The sequence below is a fragment of the Dendronephthya gigantea genome, unplaced genomic scaffold (assembly GCF_004324835.1).
Source record: "Dendronephthya gigantea isolate DGI-Jeju-01 unplaced genomic scaffold, DenGig_1.0 000002F, whole genome shotgun sequence".
Taxonomy (NCBI): Eukaryota; Metazoa; Cnidaria; class Anthozoa; order Malacalcyonacea; family Nephtheidae; genus Dendronephthya; species Dendronephthya gigantea.
In genome coordinates, this window is record NW_021163012.1 from 1,388,310 (window position 1) to 1,409,449 (window position 21,140).

At 38.0% G+C, this 21,140-nt stretch overlaps 2 protein-coding genes across 5 annotated transcripts in view; one reads left to right on the forward strand and one right to left on the reverse strand.

Annotated features, from left to right (window-relative positions):
- Positions 1-21,140, reverse strand: part of LOC114534283 (acetylcholine receptor subunit alpha-like) — a 41,571-nt gene that overhangs the window by 7,507 nt on the left and 12,924 nt on the right. For all 4 annotated transcript variants that reach the window (XM_028555780.1, XM_028555777.1, XM_028555776.1 and 1 more), the window contains exons 2-4: positions 17,236-17,297; positions 6,118-6,190; positions 379-423 (exon numbers count right to left, since the gene is read on the reverse strand). The gene's annotated coding sequence lies outside the window, so the exon portion shown is untranslated. The remainder of the gene's footprint in view (positions 1-378; positions 424-6,117; positions 6,191-17,235; positions 17,298-21,140) is intronic.
- LOC114533219 lies at positions 4,936-19,757 on the forward strand. The gene is made up of 7 exons (XM_028554722.1): positions 4,936-5,012; positions 8,281-8,530; positions 8,965-9,068; positions 16,830-17,130; positions 17,754-17,857; positions 18,327-18,485; positions 18,989-19,757. Exons 1-7 carry the CDS (start codon positions 4,989-4,991, stop codon positions 19,025-19,027), a joined length of 981 nt encoding a protein of 326 aa, XP_028410523.1. The 5' UTR covers positions 4,936-4,988; the 3' UTR covers positions 19,028-19,757.

Genomic DNA, 21,140 nt, shown 5'->3' on the forward strand with positions numbered 1-21,140 from the left:
ACGCTGATATATTTTCACTTGGGCGCAACAATTATGTTCGCTATTAGCCACGAGTTTACTGTACAACAGACCCCTGGAGCTAGGATGCACGGATAAAAATGGGTGTGGTGCTAAATTATATTCTAGTTGTAGGCTTGCTGAACTCATGCTATTAAGTAAATATGCTTAAACAAGGTTAACAAGCCATCACCAAAAAAAGAAATTCAAACCGCGCTCGATAAAACCTTTTCGATGCAGGAGGGAGCCAAGGGCTTCAAATAAACGTTTCTCAAAATAAACGTCTGGACAAACGCAATAAATATCAGGTAGTATCCTGCGTTTAATGATATTATGAGGTCGTTTTAAAGCATGCGTTTTTAAGAAAAAATAGGCAAGCACCTGTTTTGTAGGTTAATTGTTTAATTGTGATGCATCATTCTGGACCTACAGAGACATGAAAACAGGGTCGTTAATTTTTTTCAAGGTTGTCGACCACGGCGTTAGATGACATGCGACAAAACAATAAACTTGTGCAAACACTCGACAATATAGTTGTTATCAACTTGTCAACAAGCTGAGAACAAAAAGTGTAGACAGACTCTGATTTACTAGTTTACAAGTCTGTTATAACTAGATCATGATTGTTGAAACCTGTGTAGCGTTTCATTGGCGCTATAGCAACAGAAAAACAGAAAATTACGCCAACAACGAAAGCTGATCAGGGATTATTAAACCGCTAAAACATACGTATTTTAAACCACCGGTGAAGTCTCCAGAAATTTCACAAAAATATCCTGCCTGGTTTGATCTGACATTCCATGCAAAAAAACAAAGGAAAAGTTGTCATGCAGAGAGATTAATTACGTTCTATAGATGAGGTATGGCTCACGGTGTCTTTATGGTCTGAAAAAACTCGTGGTTGAATACAAAAAGCAATTATTGAACGCTGTGAGAAGCATTGCAAGACCACAGCGCCGGTAGCGAGCCAGACAAACCTAAAGGACATCAAGTGATTGAAATAACAAACTATTTGAACGCTATTAAGAAACCATTTGACATCATACATTTTGCTTTTCTCCAGAACGCTGGATATAGCAGACAAATCGTATATCATTTGTTAGAAGTTTAGAAATATACACAACAAATTCTGAATAAAAAATACCAATGACCTTGACTTGTAAAATAATCACACAACCTCTGACCTCAAGCAACTGTTTCAATCTCAATAAGAGATCTGCATAATATGCGCCTAGTAATTACGGCCCATTAAACACTTGCGTATTGACGAATTAAACTCAATTCAGGCAGACCTAAGTAGCTCTGTGGTATGCTTAAAATTACAGACACTAGTCATGCTAAAGAATTGACGAGTCCTATCGTTTGAGAGAAGTGATTACACGTTGTATCTAGCCGAAAACAGCATTTCTCCCTGTGATATACTGTGATATAGTCATATCATTGTTACTTCCGGGATAGCAAGTACAGGCTATTAAGATCTAATAATACACTGTGTACAGCTTGCCTAATAGCCCATATCGATATCACCTTAAACCTTTGCATTTAGCGCATAATTAAAGAGCATCTTTTCTGAATTACAATAATTTTGTGTCCTTTGAAGCCATAAATCTAATTCGCGCAGGACAGAGAGAGAAGGATTTCGCGGTCTTTGCAAAACATGATCATCTATCTAATACCTAACCTAGCTTCCATTCGCCCGTAGGGAAAAGGTGGCCGATGGAAGAGAATGGTGTCACGTGTTCTGTGTTTGTTGTCGACCAGGACGATCAGGCATGATTTTAATAAAGAAAAGAAAAATAACACTTTTTTAAACAAACCCACCCCAGGGTCTTTTTAAATCGATGGGAATGATTGGCCACGACAAACGAAGATGAAGTTTGAACAACAAGCGTGTCATTCCCAGTAACTGCAAATGAATTTCTAAAAATGCGTAGGCCACCGGTAAATTTGTGGGATAATATGTCACACCACAGTGGTGGTTATTTTTGAGGTTTGAGTTGTTGGACCTAAACGGCATCAACATTCATGTAAACACCGCATCTGTTTGCTTTTAATTTCCGTTAATAGATCAAAACAACCAGACGTATTCATGTGTCAATATTTGTTTGAAACAATAATATTTAGAGCCATGTTAAGTGCGCCTTAAAAAAACAAACGCGCAATGTTGAAACCAAAATTTTTCATAATTTCCGATTCAACATATAAACAAGAAGTTAGCGCGGTTTTACAGCATGTCAAATGCACACGCATTCAACCATTCCCTTTGAAACGAGGCCAAAAAACAGCCCCTAATATCGTTGTAACTGCCTTAGTGAGTGCTTAACCAAGAAATAATAACTCTTTCTTTAACTCTGAAAAAAAGATAAGAACTGAGGGAGATAAATCAAGGTTTCCCCGGTCGAGTAACACCCAATGTATAATGTATTGACAAGTTATGACCCTTAAGAGACTTTAAAGGACTGATAAGGCTATCCAGCATGATCAAGATTTATTGGTTTATTCAGGTTCCCTCAGGTAATTTATTAAAACCGAGTAGTTTTAACCTAATAATAGTTTAGGACCTCCAGGAAGAAGAATTTAGAATTGGTAAGACTATCCAGTGTAACTATAAAGTGTTTAGTGTTTATTTTAGATTTCGTTCTGTATTAACTCTGGGAAGAGTAGTTTAGAACTGGTAGAATTATCCAGTATAAAAAAGTTAGTTTAGTTTAAGTTTCCTCCTGTAGTAACACTGGGTCAATAAGAGATGATCCTTACTAGACATTTAGGAGGAACAGTTTAAAACTGACAGAGCTTTCCAGTATAAAAAAAGTTAGTTTCGTTTAGGTTTCCTCTAGTAGTAACACTGGATCAAAAAGAGATGATCCTTGCTGGACCTCTAGGAAGAACAGTTTAGAACTGATAGAGCTATCCATGAAGTATAAAGATTTAAGTTAGTTCAGTTTAGATTTCCACCTGTGGTAACACTGGATCAATAAGAGATGTATCTTCATGCATGAACCTTTAAGGAAAACAGATTACAACTGACAGGGTTATCCAATGTGAATAGAGTTAGTAAACCTGAATCAATAACCAAAATATAGCCCCCACTAGACCTCCAGCGAGAACAATCTAGTATACAAAAACTCGGATAGATCTGCCATGAATGGAGTTTAGTTTGTTTAGATGTAAATCCTTCTGTTTCATTACAACTGACTCAAAAAAACATGCCAATAGCTGGACCTACGGAAAGGCACACGTGAAAAGACCTAAATGCATGTATAGGCCCTAATCCAATTGAACAAATTCATCATTTAATGGTTTAAATTGATCTCTTAAGATAACGAGACATTCTTTTTTGGATCATTATTTTTTTTCAACCTTGTTGAAAGTTGAAACGAAATCCAGACGAGGGTTCTATGTAACGTCTGACTTATTTAACAAGATGAACGCTTCTCATCTCATGCAAAACAGTTTCAAGAGTTCGTATTAAAGTTCGTATTATGAGAGACCTTCGAAGATTGACGTCAGTCTTATTATATGCGCAGTTAAGATGAGCAGTTTAATTCATATAGTCGGGGTTAAAGAGCGAACAAGTAATGAGTCAGTATTTTGCATTATCTGACATGATGTACAATTCACGGATAATTATCGCTATAATAAGATTAGGCCCCTTCAAAAGTTTGCTAATTCTCACAAGATCATTACAATGAATAAAAAACGCGAGTGCATGCAGCCGAATAATGACCAAATTCGGCCATAGATGAACCTGCTAGAAACTTGTGCTTCTTCGAATCAAATCATTTTCAATTTCTCCAAGCAAACACACGACTGTTACCTAGCTCCACGCAAAATGGCATTTCCTTCAACAGCAAGACTGTGTATTGAAAAGAAAGCGCTAACGAGAAACAATAAATATCTTTGGTTTGCTTGGCTGCAAGAAGGAAATCATAACAAGCCGAGATCACGCTCAAAAATAGAGCTGCTAAATTAGCTTATAGAAAACCTTGGCAAACGTTTTGATAGGAGCACAAACTGCGCAGGGGCGCAGATGACCGGCTATGCGTGTTGATCCTTTGCCGTGGGAATTCGGTTAATACGGTAGAGCTCAATTCCGCATATGATCAAAATTATCATGATATGGTCGGAAACCAGAAACTAGATCGTTTATTTACCATCCACCAATGAAACCGAACTAATCGGGAAGTTGAGGTGCTAGTTATTGATTGGAGTGGACACGTATCACAGATACAAACCAATCGTTTATTCGTGACTTCTCCTCCAACCACAGAATAAATGAGGTCACGGTAACATGACCACCACAAGCACCGTTATGTGGTATTAAAAACATTCAGGAACTCATTCACGGATAACCGACACCTCTCAATGCACCGTCACCGGTTCCCATTTGACCGTTGATCAAGAATTTGAATCGGATCCCATTTCGAACGTTCTGGCTGCGAAATTGGCTCTTTGCATTGAACAGGAAGCTCTCTCCATCCAGCTCTAATTTCGGATCAGTGAGCGAGAAGCTATGATCACTCTTATAGGTACAGAGTCAATGCATAACCCTCTCAGGATTTGTTATTCTTGCAGATTTACGGTTTATGCAATTAATGAGAGCACCTTAGCTTCGACACACGCCGAGAGCTGGTGAGATTTGCTTATTTAGTTCCGAAAGGCACCGATCAAGAGGCCTTGTAACAAAATCTGAAAGGAAATAGGGGCGAAAAAGGAATTAACGAACCGCAGCAATTCTCGATGGCTATCGCTCGTCATGCCGGGATTTGACTGGGTGCGGTGTGCGGAAAACGTGAGTGACACAGTAGGCTAATTTGCCGGAGAATATAGCCCTTAGGTCATTACAGGGAGCCGAGGGAATTAATTATTTAACACCCTCCTCAGCGAATATAAATTGTCACGACATTTACGAGTTGGTATAGAAAGACAAGAGAGCAGCTCAAGTAAACACTACACGCGATAACGATACGACAGTGAAAAAAGCTTGACAGATGACTGGCCTGTGCAATACAAAGGTATGTGGCCATTCTCATGGCAATAATTTAGTTAGTCAGTCAGGGACAATTCACGACAAGTGTATTGTACGTTTAAACTTGTATTGTGACACGCGCGCAATTCATTCTAATTTGCGCAAACGACGCACGCTTCGTTTAAAACGCTCGGTCGTTCCTATAGAAAAATATTAAGCCTTGATACAGGGTGAAAATTGCCATGCACTATACAGGCGTCTCAGCGACGAGTTGTGAAATTATTTGAGTTTTCCGCGGCGATGAAAATGATAAGAATAATGGTCTTAGGATACTTCACGTAAGGCTAAATGTCGTGGTGATATCTTTCAACGAACATTTTAGAATATACCAGGGCGAGCATGTGTTGAATAGGTGAAAGAAAACTCTAATACGCAATTAGTTCGAGACGGGTTTACGTTCTAGAATAAATAACGGTAACTTCCTTGTTGAGGGGTATAAAGAATGGACAAGATTAGTCTCTTCATCTGACACGCCAATGCAGCCAAAAAAAATGGTGGGCTGGTACGTATCATTTCTGGTCAATATAGACACAAAAAACAGGCGTTTCTTTTTCATGGTTTAATCTTCACGATATGAAGTTCAATTCCTCCCGCGACTATCGCCTTAAATTCGTAATATATTCAAGCTTTTGAAAGCAAACTCTCTCTCGGGTAACGGTGAAATGACTAAACATGACAGTTTTATTCAAACAACAATTTTATTCAAACGATGAAAACAGATATGCGACGTTTGACCGAATGCATGCATTTTTTATTTTATTGTGCTGTGATTTACTCCGCCGTGTCTAAAAGAGATCTCTTGTAAGTTCAGGGGTCAACAAGCCATTAGCGATGCATTAATAACCCAATAAAGTCTTTGGTCCGTCGATACCGCAAGAGATAAGCTTTTTACAAATAACTAAGGAATATATGTTACCATTTCAAAAGCGATAAACAACTCATGAAATATCCTAGCTGATTACTCAATGTATCCCTTCCACATAATTTTACTAAGCACATTTAACGACAAGGCGGATCGGGTAATTTAGAATCAAGTGTATAATACAAAACGCAACACTTCAAAGCGAATCTGTTACTGCAGGTTCACTTACCACGACTGCAATTTCTGCTTTTACTTATCCAAAGCATTTGTGCTGAAATTTTTCACCGTGTCGATTTTACAACCTGACAAATGAAAATAGAATAGTTGAACGGAATGTGAATTTGAGAGGGGCAGATATTAGGAGATATTACGTGGAGAGCACTTGGCTAGATATGGTCTTTCATATAATTTGAAAAACTCTCAAGCGCTGGAGACAAAAAAAATACACCACTTGCCAAGTATCTCTCTTGCACAAACGTTTTGTCAACTCAATACAGAAGGGCGCACGGTAAATTGGATTATTTGAGACCCTGCAAATTGGATTAGATCGAGTAGGATTTAACTAGTTATCATTTGAATGAACAATTGTTGGAAGGCCATCCTAAAAATATCAATAATCCTTTTTTCACCTCCCCCCCTGGCATAAGCTTAAAACGAGGGTAAGAGGACGATGTCCGGGCGCGGTGCGGAAAAATACGTTTGAAATTCAGGACGTCCTGTACTTTTGTGGTTTTGGAAAAAAACAACGTAAGTCAATCTATAAATCTATACAATCTATATATAGATAGACCAGCTATTATTTACTTCAGTTGGCTGTCAAACATGCCGGTAGCACACGAGATGTTAACTCGAACGGCACTGTGAGCTAGCCCTAAAGATGTAGCACTGCTTAAACGGACGTTAGTATTTTAAAGCACCATTAACATTACACTCAATTTAGACATCGGCACGGCACAGCTAAAATGGGTAGCTATGCGTACAAACTTCATTCTTTTCCCGGCCTTTGTAGCCTAAGCACTAATAAAATTGGGTACGGGTAGCAACTTTAAATGAATTGCCGTTTAAATGAATTGACTATTCAAATCATTCGGCTTTTAACTCCTGGTATGGAACTCTTCAAATCTCGTTCATCATTCGAGACAACTTATAGAGAAAACGACGTAGAGATTTAGTATTTTCTCTCAAGTGAGTTTTGAAGGGCATCGTTCAATTTAATAAATTACGGTAATCATTCATTGGCAACTGAGAGAGGTCATGCACGAAAGGGAAGTTATTCTCGCGTGGGTTTTGAAGTTCATGAGCCGTCGTTGTATAAGCGGACAGGAACGCCTCCAGTACTTTTTATAGAGATTTCACGTCAATATTTTTAGCGACCTCAAAACGGCCAAATCTCTATTATTAAAGGGGTTATTTTTAGCACACACAGTGCGTCACGAGCTGACAAACAAATGCGCTGTGTAACGATAAAATGTGAATGCACACGTTCACAAACACCACAATATTTGGACTAAAGTTTCCTGTCGTTAATACCAATCCACGCTACTCAGGTTTCTCCGCAAGCGTCAAGATGGTTTCAAAGAACAAATCTCAAGATATTTGAGGAAATTTTTGGCAATGTTGAAATCAATGGCGTTTCCTGTATGTTGATCTCATTAATTAATGTTCTATATATGCGCGTGTAAACGTGTTCAAAAATAGCGAGATTTATACATAGACTTTTCATTGCATGGGATATCTTGAAGAATCGTATAGCCTTGGGATATCCTATTAGAAGCTTTATAAACCGAGATAGCTATGCAAAATTTGGCTTAAAAATAACAGATATTGCACTTGCGGTCACACGTGAACCTTTTATAAGTCATTCAGCGTCGTAAGTCGACAAACAAGTCCAAAAAGCGCGCACGCAATTTGGCGCAACAAAAATACGACGATAACGGATCACTATGGCCGCATGTAGTGAGATATAATAATCAAAAAACATCGAAATTTTAAATCACCCGTGAAAAAAAAAATGCTGCGAAATGAATACGCGAATACATCTTTAGAGATACACTAAACTTTCATTTTTATGTTAAGGTTAATGGGTAACGTTACAAAGGAAGCAATGTTCAATTTTTAAGACAAATATAGAATTATCTGGATTGTATTTCGAGCCCAAATAACGGTCGATGTCTCGTGTTCACTGTTCGCAACACCAAAGGAGACTTCGGAAATACTAGAAATGTTTTCAAAAGGGTTTGTTCGTTTGCGCGGGCCGAGCGGCGTTCATCCACGGGTCTTCAAATTGTGGTTCGCCGAGCACCTCACCCATTCATTGATCACACTCAAAGTTCTCACAAAATTCAAACAAGCCGGTTTTCAACACCGAATTTTTGTTATCTCGTTATTTTAGACAATCCTTCTGGTTCTCATGATCACCGAAACGGTCATGTCTGTTCCGTTGCCGAAATCATCGCGTCGAAGAAAACCTAATTCTAACGGCAATAGACATTTACTGCAAGTACATAATTTCAGTAAAGCCTTGAATCTGAAAACGCCGACGAACAAGCGAACATACGTCCTGTGGTCGGGAAACGGACTCGTTTTTCTACAGGCGAATAAAAATCTCAGCCCTGGAACAAATCAAACAAGAGGACCATATGGTACTAAACTAACAGCAATAATATTTGTTACGAGGGTTTCGTTCTGTGAGGATAAAACGTAACTGATTGATACAAGATGAAACTATACTTGTTCGTACGTCTGTCGAATACAGACGCATCAATTCTGAACACTTTGGTCAAATAAAACAAACTCCCCCATTGTGAAGATATCTCTGAAAAATATACATTTCTGTAAAAGCTCTCTTTCTCTCTGTCTAATTCACACGCCTCTGATGGATTACAGATGGATTTCTGTGCGTATATGTGTCTCTTAAATACAAAATTACTCCCTAATAGTAGACCACGCCCCAAAAAGCCACCTCTTAAATGCAAACATCTCTCTTATACAAATATCTCTACGATGAAGATTTTAAGGACAATTAAAGGTTAATCAGATTTAATAAGATTTTAACGGCCATTATTTTGTTTTTCAGCGGAATTCGTACACGAAATGATGGCGACGGGAATTGTGAGGCTCTATAATGCCGCAACAAAGAGATATCTGGCGATCAATCGAAGAGGGAGGCTTTTATTACAGGTAGATCTTTTGAAACTATTATGATAGATAATATACTTAATGTAATCACTTGTCCAAAAGTTGACGCTATACTTGAATCTCCCAGAACTGGTTTGGGGACCGGTTGTACGAAAGCTGCATGGATCGACTGTAGTTTAGTATAACACAAATTTAAGCCATAGTGGAGTTTCCCTGTTGGGTCAAAAGCTGAAGTGTAACTGTTTACAACGCTACACGGCCAAAAATTGATCAGGTTGTCATGTCATCATGGGTGAACAATGTTGTGCTGCACTCTGGGAACAGTATTGTTAACAATGTTGTTGAAGCTTGTTGAATCATCAGTGTTGATGCAATGTTGTTGTAACAAGTTGCAACAACATTGATGATTCAACAAGCTTCAACAACATTGTTAACAATACTGTTCACAGAGTGCAGCACAACATTGTTCACTCCTGTTTTTAACAACCGTTGCATCAACATGATGTCAGATTTTTACGCGTGTATCCGCCGGTGGACAACGTTACTCGTCCTTCATGTAACAGACTTCAAATGAATGTTCCTCAAAGCCTTACGTCTTTCTAAGCATTATTTTCATGAAATTTTCATCTCTTTTTAGCGGAGACCAAACGACGACTGTCTGTTTAGCTACGCGCATGGACAAGGTTTCAATACCTACGCCTCGTACAAGTATTACAAGAAAACGAAATTTGATATTTTTATTGCTGTAAAATCGAACAGAGATATTAAGTCGCCAATATCAACGGCAAAAGACCAAAAAGCGATACTTTTTAACACTTGGCAACCCTAGACAGAAGGGATATACTTTGACAAATGATAATTAGGTCTGCTTGAAACAAATTTGGTCTACTGGTAAACAGCACGTCTATTTCACTAATGACGTGGCTAGAACGATAATTCGGGGGGGGGGGTAGGGGTTCATTCATATATTCAGTTCTGCCCGACGGATTTCTTTTGTAAGTTCAATACTTTACAATAGAAATCCGTCGGGTGTAACCGAATATATGAATAAACACCCCAGCCAATTATCGTTCTAGCTGCGCCTCTGATGCGAATTAGTTGTATTCACATATGAAATAGATTGTCGATCGTAATTTTGGGGTATTTATTAAAAATTCGAGCATATTTTCTGCATGCTACAATCACAAGAGTGTATCCGGGGATCTGGAAACGACCATAAGGCATGCGAATAAGAATAAGAATCTATAGCGATGGAATGTCCACGAACAAAAATGAAACTACACATTCATGACAAATCTAAAAGTTTGGATATTTGAAAATGGATTTCAAGGTACAGGCCTTTAACTGAACGTCTGTGACGTACGCTCGTGGACAAGGAATGCTTCCGATTGGCCAAATGCGGACCAATCAGAAACATGCCTTCTCTGCAAACTACGTCACATGCATGGACTTTTTAAGGGTTGTTTACACGAGCCTGGTTAACCGAGACTCAACGAAGTATGAGATGATTTCAAGGTATTGAAATGAGCAGATAACATGATCCTTACAGTTGTAAAATTACCACAACAATAGCATGTGCTTGTTTGGTGTCATAAAGACTTATTTCAATACCTCAAAGTCCTCTCACGCTTCGTTGAATCTCGGGTAACCGGGCACCTTATAAAGGTCTATACAACACCTTATAAAGGTCTATACAACACCTTATAAAGGTCTATACGAACTGACGTCGTTTCCAGAAACCCACCGGGTTTATATTGAACACTGCATGATCTTAGACATTGCATTGATGTCAATAAAAGCGCTCGTGTTTTCCATAGTATATATGCTCAAAGACCTCTGAGATAATATGTCTTTCATATAATATTATACCTTGAAAAGGTTAACTTATAATTTAATGTAAAATAAAATGAAGTAATATATATATATACGATGTGTAATATATAATATTATCATGGAGGTTATTATATTAAAAAATGGTGAGATAATGTTGTATTGGACAGAATCCAGCTTCAGATGCAGGTTTTATTAACAATGATGACGTGTTACGACGTCAAACGTCTGACTTTATATTTAAACTGGACAGCATCTATTCACAACTGTTCTGTTTGTTAAGTAAAACCCAATGATTTAACTCGCTTTATAAATATTGTGATTTCCGCATTTGTCTGAAGATAAAAGCCGAAGTTATTCGTACGTTTGTCGATTTTAATTAATACTTTAAATATATTGCCACCTTATAAACAAGAAGCAATAATAAAGATTTAACCCAACAAGGAACTTGCATCACCCTCAAAGAAACTTCTAATCTTTTTTATACATACTTAAAAAATCTTAGGGTTTTTTTCACTTCAACCGTACCATAGGGAAGCGTATACTGTTTTCGTGGTACAATCCGTTAAGTTTTATTACGATACTGTTGAAATGGAAAAGATGCCTTAAAGCCTGCTTTTCATATTTCGTAATTCATTAGCGATGTCCATTGATCACCGACAATGGACTGCAGAGAATCGCCAAAGAATTATGACACATTTTAAGGCCCTGTTCCACATTGAAATTTTTTATGCATGTGAAACAAATTGCAGGAGCCATTCCACTGTGTAACATGCCTTGAAATGACGAGGATCGTGGCGAGAATTGTGAGGAGAATGGTGGAGAGACGTGTCGCATGAAAAATTGCATCGTGTGTTGTTAACAAGGCCTTCGCACTTCAACAGAGACAAACCTTAAAAGCAGTTTCGCGAGGCAGAAGAAGATGCCATAAATAGCCCACGCCCCTGAAAGCACCGAAAAATCAAATTGAATTTTGAAACTGAGTAAAAATATGCAAACGTTTTTCTAAAACCACCAGCTATCCATGAAGCAGGGCCGAGATCCAGTTTCGAACAATCGTGTCATCGGACGAAAAAAAAAAGTTCTCAGGCCAAGCCAAGGTCAATAACATGTTTATCCACTGCACGTTGGCACGAACCTCCGTGCATGCATTCTCGCGAACGACAGCAGTCGCCTATCAGGGAGTGTTCTATACTGTGTTGTGACTTCTACGGAGAGGAAGAAACTTATAATATCAAATGGTTTCTTAATAGCGTTCAAATAGTTTGTTATTTCAATCACTTGATGTCCTTTAGGTTTGTCTGGCCCGCTACTGGCGCTGTGGTCTTGCGATGCTTCTCACAGCGTTCAATAATTGCTTTTTGTATTCAACCACGAGTTGTTTCAGACCATAAAGACACCGTGAGCCATACCTCATCTATAGAACGTAATTAATCCCTCTGCATGTTTGTCTGACCACAAGCAAGGCAAGCTCAGTTAAACTTTAGTGGAAACCTGTTAGCATGCATGCAGAAAGGAGACTTTGTACTTGCAGTTTTTTTTCTAAAGGATAAACGGTATACGAATCGCATTTACATGCAATTCATCATGTTTGCATTGACATTGTCATCCGAATGAATCCCTGTAATCGTCCTATCCAAGACTTTGGCAGACCCTAAATATAAGAAGTTTAATCTTTCAAGTGAGCAGTCTAGTCATATGCGGATATAAACTGTTTACAAATGTTCTTACATACTCAGAGAGGAAAATAGGCTTTTACAGAGGATTGCGTCTAGCCACTTGAACGTTTTCATTGTGAATTCTGCCGTGCTTAAAATTTCGGGTAGTTCACACACAAATCTGGGCGGCATTGGTTTCTAGAACGGTTCAATTACTACATCTACTTGACCTTATGTCTTTTTTAGAAAATCTAAACATCATCTAGAAGAAGGCCGACCACACTTGCTGTGGTTAGTTTCTTAAATCAGACACGGATTAGGACATCCAGTTCCGGAATATACTAGCATGCATGTTCTATCGTTTAGTTTGGACATGCACAAAAAAAGACAGCTGGTCGAATGGAATATCAAATTCCCTCGCAACTGTGACGCAACATTTAATTTCCATTATATCCGAAAATACAAATGCGATAAATGAAAAATAAAATATTTGCAATACTCTGCAAAATATCAGTGTCGGGTTCCGTGTTTGTCAAAATATTTCATGACAGCTTCGAAATTACAGCACAATTAGCGGGCAAAACGCAACAGCCTTGATAGACATTGCTCGCTGGCGGGTAATTTTCGCCGATTTACTCCGTGGAAAGGTAATTAACAGGTGATTTGAACGCAGCGTGATAGGAAAAATCAATTTTGTGTTAAATTACCAAAAATGCTTGCCATGATTGAGGTTATCGCACACCGTAGGTTGCGTGTGTTTCAAGGTTTGTCTGGCATCAGGGGCGTGCCACTAGAACCCTGGGTACGAGCTTGGCGTGCCACAAAATGTCTAAATCTAACGGCAATCATAGTGACTAAAGGCCCTGAAACACGGTGCAATTTTTCTTGCAACTTGCAATGCAATTCTACTTTTGAGAGATGTATATTTGGCAACTACGAAAGGTTCGGTTGCGCGGTCGACCGATAGAAATTGCAGATGACCGCGAGGGAAAAAATACGATCGCTGTCACCGTTCGCTTCCGAACGGAATGTTATGAACAGCTGAGAACGACAACGGCGGACAACACAATAATCATATCGAAAACATCTTAAGAAATGTCTGTCAGACCGAGTTAGGCCGAGGTTAAACCTCCGTCTCACCACGGTAAACGTTCGACCCCGGTCTGATCTCGGTTTAACTGCGATCATGGAACGAGGTTTGATCTACACGCGTAAAAATCATCATGTTGATGCAACGGTTGTTAAAAACAGGAGTGAACAATGTTGTGCTGCACTCTGTGAACAGTATTGTTAACGATGTTGTTGAAGCTTGTTGAATCATCAATGTTGATGCAACTTGTTACAACAACATTGCACCGTGATTGCATCAACATTGATGATTCAACAAGCTTCAACAACATTGTTAACAATATCCCAGGGTGCAGCACAACATTGTTCACCCCTGATGCGACAACCTGATCAATTTTTGGCCGTGTATAGGTTAACCGCGGTTTTTGTTAAAAATTTTACTTTCAGCTATGAATAGACTAAAATAGTTGCAATACTCCACCTTTAGGTATAATTAATACTCGCACCAAAGCAACGAGAAAAAACGAGGAAGTTCATGTCTTGGAGATTCCCTTATGACAAGCCTTGTAATTTATTTAAAGTAACTTCAAAATCAATGAAGTGATCCTTACATTCGGAATGCGTTCTCTCAGCACTGGAATGTGCGTAATATACAAAAGATAGAAATTTATAAGTATAGGAATGCCAACAGAAAAGCTGACCGTGATGCACGATTGAAATTCATCAGTCGTTTGTATGTTTCCCGAAAGAAAGTTCAGAAATACCATGAGACTAAGTTACAGTCCTGCATGGAATAGCCAAATATCCCCGGCTACACGGGCGATTTTTGACGTCGATTTTCTTCTCTTGGTGTATGCTATTAAGTAAATTTAACAGAGTAAGTTACATTACTTTGCCCAGCGTATACAACTGCGTATGTAATTCACACAATAACATACGCTAGAAGGACAAAATCGCCGATGAAAATGGCCCGTGCATGTGCATGTAGCCGCGGCTTTGTAGACGTAATAAACATCTTCCAATGAAAACATTTTATTCATAATATCATCTCCGATATTCAATTAGAAAGCTTTCAGACCTGTGATATTCAGTTTACGCTTTGCGTTTTCCGAGGTTTGTGCATGGTATAGCGTTTATGGTTCGCTCAGGACCTGTTCGTATGGGCAAAAGTTTTCGACAAACGAAATTGTTTTGTTCTGTTGTTCTGTTTATATGACGAAACTTTATCGTTGCAACTTTTTTATTTGTTCATCTTAACACACAACGAGTTACATAAAACATGAATGCCGGCACACGTGCCCAAAAAAACAGAGCAATACTTGCAAAAACATGTAATAAAAACATGTGTAAAAATATCGCGCCACAGAGCAGTATTTAAAAGCATCAAAAACTGGTTGAAAGCACTTCAAACGTGGTTCAAATGAGAAGCTCTGTATAATCACACAACGGAACTGTTAATTTCTTACAGAAGTGGTTGAATATCTTACATGCAATTAGAACCTCTCATCTCAGAGGTGGCAGAAGAATAAAAACTAATCGCTATATTGTATTTGATCGACATTACAGTCTACGAGGTGTACAACTAACTGACTTGTCAGGATGGATTTTACCAAGGTTAGTATATATATGTATAAAAGTTCAATCGCATATCAGTTTAATAAATAGTTCAGTGCTATAGAATGCATGCATTTCTGCGCGGAGAATCAATACTCTCTAGCATATCGAACCATGATAGATTTCGTTTTCTGATACACACCGACGTCCAATTATTTTGGAAATAAAAGGATTCGTTGCACGGTCAAAAAACGACCAACGACAAGTTAAGATAGTTATTAGCTGGACTAACTTGTTCACCGGCTTTGTGTACTGCTAATGTGTTTGTGGACATTGGGAGATGTTTTTTGTTCCGTGTGTAACAACAACCTTATATAGATAATCCGTCGCAACGCGTGCCTGCATGTGAGTCCAATCAATAGTTGCCAAGGTTAGCTAACGAAGTGATAGAATTGTTCGTTATATAAATTGAGTTTGTAACGAATGGAAAATACATGTATTAAGAATAATTTACGGGTGTTAGGCTATATATATAGGATCTCGCTATAGATGTATAACTGTACTGCTTGGGACGGTCAACTTTTGAAAAAGACAGCTAACATTATAAAGTTACTAATTTTTCTCACTCACGTCAGATGGCGAATAACCCCACGCTTTAAAGAAACATTTAGCATCATTGCATGCATGCAGACTTAAAAGCTGACTATATTACGAATTCATACATGCATTATTTAACTAAACTATCCGCAAGTGTCTCTGGTTACCACCAAATCACCCACAATACGTTCAGAAGCGGTGTACTAGCTGTTGCGGTTTACCGTGTCAAATGCTGCTCGCTTATACTGTACATGGAAACGTCTAGCGAATAACATGGATGCATGTTTCGATAAAATACCTCTTTTACAAATTTGTCATTAAAAAGAAGAGTCCTCTTGTGAATCAAATATCACTTTCGAATGCCAAGATAGTCATTAAACAGGAACGCGTGGGTTGAGATATAATATATATATCAAGCATATATTTGTAAGTGAATGCATGAATACAAATATAATTTAGGTCTGGTAAGTACATTAGCTTAAAAACTTCATGCAGTATTTTCGGTTCGTATCGAGAACACAAAAAGAACACAAGAAAACCTCAATGTAAACTTTGATATGTTTGAACAAGCATGCATGCATGGAACGGTGAACAAGAGCTTTGCAAAGCAAGCTCTTAAACAATATCAAAAAGGTATTTTAATGATTTTTTTATTAAGCACGTGTCTAAGCGCCACAGGACATACAAGGTTAGCACTTTCAGCACATGTTAGCATTTTGATTTTATATATTGCATTATGTCGTACGAAAATGATATGGAACGTGTACCATGCACTCTGCATGATCTAACCAAGCATACTTAACTCAGTAGTGAGTTCTGTACAACATCAGATTACTTTAAGATAGCTCACATTCAAGAACATGTACCACCTCTGCTTGATCTAACCATGCTTAACTCAGCAATGAGTTCTGTACAACATCAAACCACTTCAAGGTAGCTCAACATTAAAGAACATGCATGAACTACCTCTGCTGCATGTTCTAACTCAACAAGCGAATTCTGTATAAATATGGACATATAGTTTTGTGTGCATGAATATATAAATAAATTAATCCAACTGAATTACATGAAACGAGCTTCTTTCTCTCGTTCCCAGGTTCTCGTCATTCTTCTACTCTCGCAAACAATACTCACGTCAAGTAAACAATTTGGCAATACAGTACGTTCAAAACTCAAAAAGGTTTCCTCAAATATAAATAACGGAATTGCGGCGAGGAGAGCAAATCGTAATTGGCGAGAGGAAGTGAAGGAATTGAAAACCTTGCCTTATAATGGCTTGCTGAGCGACCTACCAACCAATGTGATAAAATGTCGACTATTTTCCAAGACTGGTTATCTCTTAAAGATGAGGGCCAATGGAGCCGTGCACGGGACATTGAATCAAAGCAGTAAATATAGTAAGTCTACAATTAATCTATAGTTGAGTACTTTACTGGAACACTGTTTCTGGATGTCAAATAGGTTCGAATCAAATACTATTTTGCACAACCAGAATAGCATACCTTGTCAACATGAATCGTGTGGATGAGAGTACGCTTCCATTCTTCTCTTGCTTCAAGGCAAACTAAATATAAAGCAGAGACCAATTATACGTAAGAATTGGTTGAAATCTCTATTCTCTAGATCTTGTGAGGAATTATAGTAACGCCTGTATTCTAAAAGCTCACTCACACTCAAACTCATTGAGTTACAGATCTCAATCTTCTCATAACGTTTCCATTGCGGTATTTCCCCTCTCAGAAAAGAGCTTGATTTTTAGTGTTTTACCTTAAATCTTTACATGAATTAAGAAAGAACTTTCGCATTGATCAGTACCAACAGAATTTTATGTCACACTCAATGAGTAGGAATATCAGTGAGCTTTCAAAAAAAACCTTTTTGGGGACATTTGCATGACAGTATGCAATCGATGAATGCTCTTCCAGAAGTTTCGAGTTTTTTTTCTGTTAATAAGTAAGAAATGTTGGCTGGGTTTTTGATGACGTCTGATACAATCTGATTATTCTCCCATTTCCTATAGCTATATTTGAACTACAGTCCTATGGTCCTAGCATCATTCGGATAAAAAATCTTGCCACAAACTATTATCTTGTAATGAAGAAAAATGGCTTATATACAGGAGATGTAAGTAACGTATACACAAGTGTCCACTATTGTACTCAGATAAAATTAGTATTCGATCCTCAACTGTACCCACTGAAGTACCGATCAGTCCTTGATCGTACTAACTAATGATATACATTCAAATATTCAATGTCTAATCCACAAATGGTCATTGTTGCATTGAGATAATTATTATCGTACCATGCAATATTTACATAACTGTACCGGGATACCCATAATAGTACCAATATTTACATAACTGTACTGAAATGATCATTATTGTACTTATATTCACCCACACAATCGCCACTATTAGATTGGCACTATTTCCTAACTAACGTGCACTGTGCATGCACTAACCGATCGCGTAGGGTGGTAGGGTAAAGTCTATGTCTATTATTAACTTAGTTTATCAACTACATAGATCTTACGCGCCCTCCCTCCCCCCAAAACATCATGAATTGTGACTGAATTATTCCTTTCGATGCAGAAACGATCTGGCACTCTACAAAGTCTATTCCGTGAAACTCATAAGTACAACGCCTTCACCTCATACTCTTCAGTGAAGTTCTACCACAATATTCCGTACGATATGTACCTTGGAATTAAAAGCAATGGCAAAATAAAGAGGGCGATGAAGACTCATCGGGCAAGTAGCATTAAGGCTGAAAAGTTTAAAACCTTCTAAGGGGCTGTTTACCCCCTTGAGCCCGGTTACCCGAGATTCAACGAAGCGTTAGAGGACTTTGAGGTATTGAAATAAGTCTTTATGACACCAAACAAGCACATGCTATTGTTGTGATGATCATACGACTACCAGGATCATGTTATCTGCTCATTTTAATACCTCAAAGTCCCCTCACGCTTCGTTGAATCTCGGGTAACCGGGCTCATGTAAACAGCCCCTATGTTGTCATATAATTAATTTAATTGCGGAAAAAACATATCAAATCTTCAACAGAATGCAACCCTATGCATCTATTTAATCGTAGATTTTAGAAGTATCATTTAAATGATTTTAAACTTTTACGTGCGTTTACGTACGTGCAAAAAACGCGTCAGTGGAAAGCAGCACTTTTCAGTCGGCACAAAAAGCGGGAAATTTGGTGAAAACTGGTGTAGCTAATAATGACGATAACCATGTTTTTATAGGCACAGAATTCCTCGCAATTCCTTGTGATAAGGATCTAACACTGAAAGCTGATAGTTACCAATTGAATATGAAAGAGTTAATCAGAAATCGTGGTGGCTGTAGGTCTGGATTTTAGAAAGAGATTAACGCTGTAATTAGGATTACAGAAAATAATAAGAATAATGGCGTTTTAGTCATTACGTATAAAAAAATGAAAATAGCTTAGTACTTTCAAAACGACGGATCCATGAAAAAAGTTTGTTGTTTTTTTAAAGCAAGAAACTTCTATTTGACGAATCACTATATGCAGTTAAACACACATGAATCCTCTTCAAATATTTCAAATTTTACCGGGATCGAGTCGATTCGAAAGTGAGTGGCAATTGCACATTAATTTAAGTAGCTATAGCCATTATAAATGTCTTTGTTTTCAATTCCTGCACGATCTGCATGTGATTTTGAGTGCGTGACTTGTAAAGTGCACTTGAAAATAATGCGGAGTGAACGAGAATGCATGGCCATATTTGTATAACAGCCAACAATGACGTTTTTGAAAGTAAGGCTGGTTCCTTGGAAATGTCGATTAGCTGAACATGCATGTATATAGCACTTGCGTCTCTGACTGGTTTTTCGTATGGGAAAAGGACGCCTGAGACGTCTTTTCTTTGCTAAGCCTAACGGTCTTTGTCTCAAACGGAGAATAGTCTACAGGTTCAACCGCAGGAAATACTGACAGAGTCAGTATAGTTGTTGTGGAGTCAACGACACAAACTATTTATCATACTTCAGTTATATATCATAGATGTAGTGATATTAAGGTCTGTTCACACGATCCAATTTTGTTGGATCCAATTCACATTTGATGGATGTGTTATAGTCTGTTGTCTTGTAATGTATATGAGCAGCAAATCCACTGAAGCCAATGCACTACTGCTTCGTCGATAACCGACTAAATTCCATATATCAGAAGTGAATTTGATCCAACAAAATTGGATCGTGTGAGCAGACCTTTATGTCTTCAAATGCTTATGTATCACCTGCATGAGGAATATTATATTTAAGACTGTGTATTGTAATTTAATAATAAGGCAAGTTGTTGTACTGAGCCGGGTAATGAATATACAATTCATTGAATAAAAATATATATTACAACACGACTATAATTGATATTTTATGGTCACGCATCTTTGAGGCAGTGTCCAACGCTTTCAACTTTCAACCTTCCCTAAAGTCAGAAACTCGATGCTACTGCATGCTAATGCTTGCTTATTAATGTTTGGATAAACAGATCATCTAGAGTATTAAAAAAATCTTATCTCACTTCATGGAAAATCGAATGCCTCACCTTGAACTACACTTACAGAAGAACATTCTCCATGCACAATTTTAATTTCAATCATATCTCTTCGTGCCAATTTTATTTGATTGCTTCCCCTCTCTTCATATCATCAAATAAGCTTTGTTCAACTATGACAACCACATCCCAACGGCAAATATAGTACGAAAGTGAAATACGTTTTCAAAAGATATTTCTCGTAACTTTCTATTTGAGAGGATTCTCATTCGGTGGTTTCCTATATTATCTATTACATTCCTTTAACTTGAAATAACCTGGAAAAACCGCTTGCCCTACCGTACGGGCTAGTTCTCGTTCTCCCAAACTCCCACGCGTGTTTCTACATGCAACTGTAAAGAAGCATGGAAAATGTTATCTAATTCTTAATCAATTAGATGGTGTAAAAAAAAGAAAGTAGTCACGATACGTTAAGCCAACATTATTGAACACGTCAAGAAGGCTTCGTCCAGATTACTGCACATCCTGGCTTAAAACGAAGTGCATAATCTTGGCTCAAAACGAAGATTTTTGAAAGTCAGGGTCACCCACGTTGGTTTGTGCATTCTTATAACTTTGTAAAACGACGAAAATATCGGCGGAACATTCTAAAAACACCGACTTTAAATGTATATGACGAATGTTTCTATACATTCCAAGAGAAGTCTTTGAAGAGCTGTGACAAAGAGTGTAGGTTCTTTACAATATCAGATTACTACTGAGATAGAATAACACGGCCATAACGGCGATGAAAGAACATTTTTCAAGGAAGATGACAAAGTCTTTATCTTCATACTGAAGCAGACCATATCTTCACTTCAGTTCTACACTTGCATGAT

What these genes read in the sequence shown, in the direction of transcription:
- LOC114533219 (XM_028554722.1), top strand. Translation starts at nt 4,989, where the DNA reads ATGACTGGCCTGTGCAATACAAAG. An exon ending in TCAAACAAGAGGACCATATG is followed by an intron (nt 8,531 to 8,964) that starts GTACTAAACTAA and finishes TTTGTTTTTCAG; the next exon opens with CGGAATTCGTACACGAAATG. An exon ending in GAGGGAGGCTTTTATTACAG is followed by an intron (nt 9,069 to 16,829) that starts GTAGATCTTTTG and finishes TCTCGTTCCCAG; the next exon opens with GTTCTCGTCATTCTTCTACT.